At 41.6% G+C, this 7,520-nt stretch overlaps 1 protein-coding gene across 1 annotated transcript; it reads right to left on the bottom strand.

Annotated features, from left to right (window-relative positions):
• Positions 1–1,547: 1,547 nt before the first annotated feature.
• On the bottom strand, positions 1,548–5,346 carry LOC101921233 (myelin P2 protein). The gene is made up of 4 exons (XM_005241137.3): positions 5,172–5,346; positions 3,482–3,654; positions 3,121–3,222; positions 1,548–1,803 (listed from the first exon to the last, which is right to left on the bottom strand). Exons 1-4 carry the CDS (start codon positions 5,242–5,244, stop codon positions 1,753–1,755), a joined length of 399 nt encoding a protein of 132 aa, XP_005241194.3. The 5' UTR covers positions 5,245–5,346; the 3' UTR covers positions 1,548–1,752.
• Positions 5,347–7,520: the final 2,174 nt, after the last annotated feature.

Here is a 7,520-nt window from a genome sequence, read left to right as displayed (position 1 = left end):
AGTCAGTTTCAGGCCATGGCAGATTCTGAGCCGTAAGAAATGTGTTTTCAGCTCTCTGTTAAGAGTCTAGGAGAATAAACTAGAAGCTCACATACAGCAACAGTTCACACTGTATGACTGTTCTTATGGAAACCTGGTGGATGATCTTCACTTAAAATAAGTGATTACAATCTGTTTGCAAACAATGATACTAGGGGTATTATGCTGCCTCCATTCCTTGTTACAGTCACTGAAGACTTTGAGTTACAGAAACGCTTGACACTCAGAGGTGAGTTTTAATGGTAAGGTTAAAGATGAGGAATTTTCCCCTCCATCTATGTTAAAAAGCAAGAGAAACGCTTCCTTAAAACTGCTGCCCATGAATTTCACAGCCTTCTCTCACAGCTTTTATTTTCTAGGATTCATCCTGTTTGCCTTCTGCCAGCTGCCTCCAGTTAATCTGCATATCCATAGATATGTATCCAAAGCTTTACCCAGTCTCTAGCTTTTCCAGCGATGGGTAGAGAAGAAATGTGACCCTTACATTTTGTGTTCAAGTATGATATCCCTCTCTTAGCTGTCTCCTCGGCCACACCAATTTAGATTCTGATGTTCAGGATCTCTCTTAGCCTTGAGAATATGTGTTCTTGACTGTAAAACCAGTAGGCAAAGGTTCACATCAGCACTGCCAATCCTAACAAGCCAAAATAAACACACATGCCTCTCACAGTTGTTTTAACCCCACAGAGAATGGAGGTGTAGCCCTGTGTGATGGCATGGAGGCAATGACAAGGGATGAAATACTCCATCTATTTAGTATGAATGTTGTGTTACTGAACATGGGCTAACAGAAGCAAGAATTAATAAGCTGCTGCCGTGCTCTTTGACTAAATAGATTTCCAGAAGTCAAGGTTTGGTTTGCTTGGGGTTTTTTTTCCCTTAGTTGAAAGCAGAGTAAGTGCAATGGAAGGAATGAACAGCTTAACTACTCTGCTAAGCTTGGTAGCAAACTCTACCCAATGTGTTCAACTTTAAGCATGTGCTTAAATGCTGTGCTAGAAGTAGACTGGATTGCTGAGCACTTTCTAAAATGAAGCCCTCTAGCCTCAATATTTTTTGAGTTCATTCACACCTGCTCCACACTTCATTTCACAGGTCAAGAGCTCTTTTGGCAGAGAAACATGGAATATATTCTGGTAATTTTTTACTCCAGAAGCTGTTCTCTTCCAAATAAATGTCAGGATATAAAAAGTGGTACTGGAATAAGTATATACATTTTGGGATGAGTATGAAACAACGATGTGCTAAAATCATAAGGCTGAAACAATAAATCATACTGAAAGTAAAAAATTCTAGTGGTAAAGGTGATTTTCCCTATATGAACTGTTCAGAAATAAAATATTTTACAGGAAAAGGATATCAAATCTGTAAGATGATGATTTTTACACATATCAAGGAAGCAGTGTTAACCATCTCTCCGAGGCTTCACCATTTTACTCAGAAATAGTCTGAGCACTTATACAGACAGGAAGAAAACTTAAATCATTGATGTGGAGACAAACATTCTATTTTATGTGTTCAGAAGCTTTTATTGGATCACCACAATACTTTGGATTAGTTACACTATGGCTCTGAAATATCAAATTATAGTGTAGTCATTTTCCCAATAAAAGGAAATAAGAAAATAAAGAAGCACAGTGCATGAGGCTTTGGTCACTGAACTAAGCCAAGTTTTAAGAGCCAGTCCCAGTCTGGTGCAGAGAGGGAATTTCTTCACACTCTTTCATAGACTCTAGTGCAGACAACTCCTTTCATGGCACATTCCTAAGGCACAAAGGAAAAGGTTAATATAGACCTTTTTCTGACAGCAGTTCTGTTTGCTGCAGTGACCTCTGAAGTCAGTGAAAATCCAGATGTCATATTTTACATCCTTACATGTTTCTATAATTTTTTGAGCAAACAGCAAAGCTGTTTTTATGTTGCAAATGGAGTGGTTTCTATTTTAACATCTTTGAACTTAATTAAGTGGCATATAATAACAAATAGATTGCAAAATTAGGCTCAGCTTCCAGAAATAAATTTACCTTCCTTGGTACTATTGCTGGCTTGACAGAACCATCAGCCTCACATAGTTTATTATACCATGGCCCACAAACACTCTCAGTTTTACAAAGTTGGTTTTTTGGTTTTTTGTTTTTTGTTTTTTTGTTTTTTGTTTGTTTTTTTTTTTTTATGTGGAAGCAGAAGTAGCCTGGGTAGTTCAGAGTTCAGGCTTCTGGCTTAAAAAACTTTGCACTTATGAGTCACAAAATATTTCTCTTGACCCTCTCGCCCCCAGAGCTTTCAGCAGCTTCTGGTGACTCACAGCCACAGGATGCCTGCAGCAAAGGTGACAGGACATTGAAAAAGACCTCATCCAAGTGCAAAAGGTGAAGCCCTCTCCACAAACCTGAGGCAAGGGGCAGACAGCAAGACACAGATGGAAGAGGGACTCTACCTCTCTGCTTTTCAAAGATGGTTTAATAATCAGAAAAAAATTTACACAGAAATGCAGCTATGAGATGTGAAAATAAATCACCCATCCAAATGTATGAGAACTTAAAACAAAATACAGTCAGAACAAGCTAGCAGGTAAAGGCATAATGCTGCTGATTTCATAAAGTTGCTAAGATTAGTTTGGCTCCACACTTTAAAAACTGTAATGAACAAAGTACTTTCTTTCATTCAAAAGTGAATTCTCAATTTTAGTTATGACCCTTACAACTAGGGTCCCTAAAATATGTTATGACCCTGGCTTGGCCACCCCATGGCTTTCACAGGGCTGCTAGGGAAAGGCAGGTTGGATGGCACGTGAGGGAAAGGCAACATTCCCCTGCCCCCAGGAAAGACGTGGCTCCCTCACCACAGTGGGCATTTCAGAGGAGCCATCAGCACCTGCCAGTCCCCAGTGGAGGTCACCACGAAGGCAGGTATGGGCACAGAGGTGCAAAACTAAAACATCAGTGTGTCATCAATGTTATTCTCATGTTAAATCAGAAACACAGCACTGTACCATCTACTGAGAAGAAAATTAACTTTATCCCAGCTGAAACCAGGACAATCCTTCTGACCTTCATCAGTGTACAAGGATCGTGAACTTACCACTACCATTTTCCCATCAACCAGTCTTCTTTTTATTGTAGTCTCTTTGCCATTCCACTTCTGGACTTGCACCAATGCCCCTTTTTCCAAGGTTACGACACTCTGCAAAGGCCAAGGGAGGAGTTTCAAACTGCAGTCTGAGCTTTGCAGACTAGAGTAGTAATTCATTTTACATTCAGCAAGACGTGCATTCTTGGCTAATGACACGCTTTGTAACATCAGTTCCAGCACCATACTATTTCTTCTTTCAGTGTTTTCTTGGAATAGCTTGGAAGACTCATAGTGTGCTAAGGGGGTAGGAAAACTCCTGCTGGTGCTCTTCTAGATGTCCAGACCGCTCAGAGATCATCAGCCCCCTTACCTTGACTTTCCGGTCATCTGCTGTCGTTTCATCAAACTGCTGGCCCAGTTTGAAAGAGATCGTTGTATTTTTGAAGGTGCTTTCAGTTCTGATGGTTACTATGTCTCCTTTCATACTGATGATCACATCAGGCTTTGCCAGGCCACCTAGTTTTCTCGTAGCTAAGCCCACCCCTAGAAATCAGAAACAAAAATATCATTACATTCTAGCAAGCAAGAAACTCCATATCCTTTCTTAAGCCTTCAGTGGAAGAACAAGGAACACTTTCTTCTTAAATACCCTAATGCCTGATTCAGATGAGACACTAATGCTTTGAATGTAGAAGTACTGCATCCAGAGGCTGAGGCAGCCCCAGGTGATAGAGTGCACCTTCAGCAAGAAATAAAGATTTATGTAAGTAGACACTTGTGTACATTTAGCTAAGAAGAAACATAGATGGTTACAAAACTGCATGAATTTGTGTAGAGATACAATGGGTAGAAAAATTCAGAGGAATGGTCTATTTCCCATGAAAGTTTGCCAAAATATTTTTTTAAAAGAGTTCTTGACAAATCTGAGAATCTGCACTTTTGTGAACAGGCTGCATGAAAGAAATTGGATACTGAACTGCCAATATGCTGGTGCTTGTTCCTTAAAACATACTGGCGATTGAGCAATTCCTGTGCTGCTACTAACGTCCCTTAAGGATCCTGACATCTAAGTCTCAGTGAAAAGTAAAAATATGAAATATAAATAACATTGAAGTATAAGAGTGAAGACCTGCAGAGAGCTTCAGGGGAAAATCCCATGTCAAAAGTCTTTTATATTGGCTGGTGCTTTTCAGTCCAGTTCATAGTCTACATACAAGTAGTGAAGTCTGGGGCAAGTTAGGAGGAAGGCCACTGACGATGTATCACTGTTTTATAAAAGCAGAAAGGGGACAGCTGTAGTTATTGCTTTTGTTAATGCTATGCCATGCTGAGATGTAAAGATCCATATAAAAGGGTAAAAAGTTATCTGTAAAGCATAACACTATTTGCAGTAATTACTCTATACTAACCAGTTCTGTTCAGATCTTCCGTAAAATATCTGTAGCTGGACTTTCAACCCACATTTACTCTGGTTAATAAATTAACTGCAATTCTTTTGTTATTCAGTTTAACATTTTAAATAAAGGGAAGCAGTGTCTCAGTGAATCACTTATATAGCAAAAGCAATGCTGTAGCCGACTGTGCACTTGCTGTATAGGAATGGAGCCATTAAAATGAAAAACAATGCCTCATTTGTTACATTCCTGGCATTCTTCAGTAACAGATAGGTTCATTCATAGCATTTAGACCTCTGAAACCAAAGTGCCATGAGACATCAGCTCCATTATATATTGTAAATTATCACAAGTCATGAGTTTAATAGTGCAATCAAGAGAAACATAAAAAAACCACTGCAGCTCCACAGATTTTTCCTCCTTACAGAAAACCAAATTATATCAGATCAGTTCAGTTAGTCAGAAGTAAATTTATGATAGTAATGTAGCACCTACCTTTATGTTTTTCCATTTTTGATGCTAAAGGAAAGAAATTAAATTATGCTAGGAAAGTAATTAAAGTGCTTTTGTGGCCAAGAAGGCAGCACCATCCATGAGCAAAGCATAAGATGAAGAAGAAACATTCCCGAAGAAAAGTTACTTAAAAAAAGAAGGAACATTTCTCACCCAATTCTTTCATATAGTCATCAAAATTTTCACTGGAGACAAGTTTCCAGGTTCCCACAAATCGGTTACACATCGTATAGGCTTTGCGAGGCAGTAGTCCTGCAGAGAGAGGCAGTGGCCACAGCAGCTCTTGGTGGGAGTCAGAGAGATCGCGTGCCCAACTCGGACCTCACTGGCCTCCTTTTAAAGATGCCCAGTCCCCGTAGCAGTCAGGGCAGGCCAATAGGAGAGACAGTGCCAGGGCAAGACAATGTGCACCTTGTCCAAGGCAGCCGTGTCAGTACCAAGGCTCCGGGTGACGCCTGCCTTGGCTTCCTCCACTGAATAGATTGGGACAAGGAGGGGTACATGGGGACGGGGATGTGAGGTTACCACTGCATCCCAAAAGCAGCCAGGGGACACCGTGGTGGGGTCTTAGCAACACAGAGCCACCACGCAGAAGAGCACTACACTCATATGAAACTCAGCTCTGACAGTCCTCTCAATGCCTGAATAATATTTCAGGCTGGAAGAGACGTACAACTACCATCTAGTCCAGGGGTCCTCAAACTTTTTAACCAGGGGGCCGGCGCGCGGATGCAGTGGCAGGCAGTCATCTGCGGCTGCTTGGTTTCCCCCCCCAACCCCTGGCGAGGGAGGGGCAGGGGGGGGTCTGTAAATACCAGGGGCCGGATTGAGGACCCTGGGGGGCCGTATCCAGCCCATGGGCCGTAGTTTGAGGACCCCTGATCTAGTTCAACCGCCTGACCACTTCAGGGCTGATCAAAATTAAAGCCTGTTATTAAGGGCATCATCCAAATGCCCCTGAAACACTGACAGATTTAGGGCATCAATCACCTCTCTAGGAAGCCTGTTCCAGTGTTTGACCACTCTCTTGGTAAATAAATGCTTCCCAATGCCCAGTCTAAACCTCTCCTGGTACAGGTTTGAAACATTCCCAAGTGTCCTATCACCAGATACCAGAGACAGACACCCTCATCCCCACTTCCTCTCCTCAGGAAGCTTAGAGAGCTTTACCACTATTGCCATCACCTGTGTGCTAGTCAGGTAAATCAAAGCCATGTGGATTTTGGGGAGGAGCTGTGAAGAAGCTGCTATACATAGTGGTGTTTTGGTGGTTGTTTTTTTTTTTTACGCTTTTGGGATCTACCCTGAAAAAGGTCAGTGTGTTTTACCATTTAAGGGCAGAACTGAATTACACTGTTCTGTTTTCTCTCTTTGCATCGCAGCAATGATCCCAAGCTGTGGGTTCTTTCCTGCCCATACTCCAGGAAGCAGAACAGAGAGAAGCAGAAGCCAAACTTTGCTGCCTTTCTTCTTCCACCACAGGTGTGTGTGGAACACAGCATGTTCAGATCAGTGCATCAGTGATCAGCTCTCTTTTGCTTTTTTGCACTTGGGTATGTTGGCCTATCATAGAGTGAAGGGCAGATTTAATCCAGCACAGTCATATAAGGCATTGCATTTGGATGTGTTCTGCTATTGTCAGGTTTCTTTGAAGTTTTCCTGCTCCCATGAAGAGAGTTCACAACCTTCCTGGATCAATGTCTCCCTTGTACTGGGGAGCCCAGAGCTGGACCCAGCATTCCAGGTATGGCCTTCCTCGTGCTGAGTAGAGGGAAAGTATTATCTCCCTCAGCCTGCACCACTTCTCCTGATTTAGTCCAGGATATCACTCTCATGCTTTGCTGCATGGACACGTTGATAGCTCGTATTCCATGTGGTGTCCACCAGGACCCCCAGGGCCTCTTCTGTAAAGCTGAGTTTGAAAGTTTTAAAAGTGTAAGTTAGAATGTTCAAAACCTTCTTAAAAAACGTACATTTACAACTATTGTCTTGTGCTTGGTAAAAACCAGACACAAAGAATGAATCCATACACCATACAGATATATATATATTGGGCAGGCAGGAATTTAAAGCATTGCAATTGAAGAAACCTCAAACTATCTGAAACTATTTAGTGTAAGACCACATCAACTGTAAGTCTGTCCTTCCCCTTCCTAAACTACCTGGAGAAAACTATTACTTGCTATATGAAAGGATTAGATGGCTTCTTTCTTACTTGCATGAACAATAGTTGCCCATCTGGGTTTTTTGCATGATGACACTTCCTGGGTTATGACCACTTGTAGGGACTTTTCAGATCTACATTGTAAGGATGGAGGGACACTGGGATTATAGGTTGTGGGACAAAATTTCTTGTGTTTAGGGTAGAAAGAGTAAGATGGAGCTGATGTTGGGCCAAAGAGGGTAAGGTCTGAGTCTTGTCTTCAAAGCTGTCATATACAAGAAAGGGAACATACTTAGAGGAAAACAATACAGCTTGACCAGCGAAAATATCTTAGTCTT

Source organism: Falco peregrinus, chromosome 3, assembly GCF_023634155.1.
Source record: "Falco peregrinus isolate bFalPer1 chromosome 3, bFalPer1.pri, whole genome shotgun sequence".
Lineage (NCBI taxonomy): Eukaryota > Metazoa > Chordata > Aves > Falconiformes > Falconidae > Falco > Falco peregrinus.
This window is presented reverse-complemented; position numbering and strand designations above follow the sequence as displayed.

Excerpts from the sequence above, each read along its gene's own strand:
- LOC101921233 (XM_005241137.3), bottom strand. The coding sequence starts at position 5,244 with ATGTGTAACCGATTTGTGGGAACCTGGAAACTTGTCTCCAGTGAAAAT. Across the intron at positions 3,655-5,171 it reads TGACTATATGAAAGAATTGG|GGGTGGGCTTAGCTACGAGA; the intron begins GTGAGAAATGTT and ends TCTGATTTCTAG. Across the intron at positions 1,804-3,120 it reads TTGATGGGAAAATGGTAGTG|GAATGTGCCATGAAAGGAGT; the intron begins GTAAGTTCACGA and ends TTTGTGCCTTAG.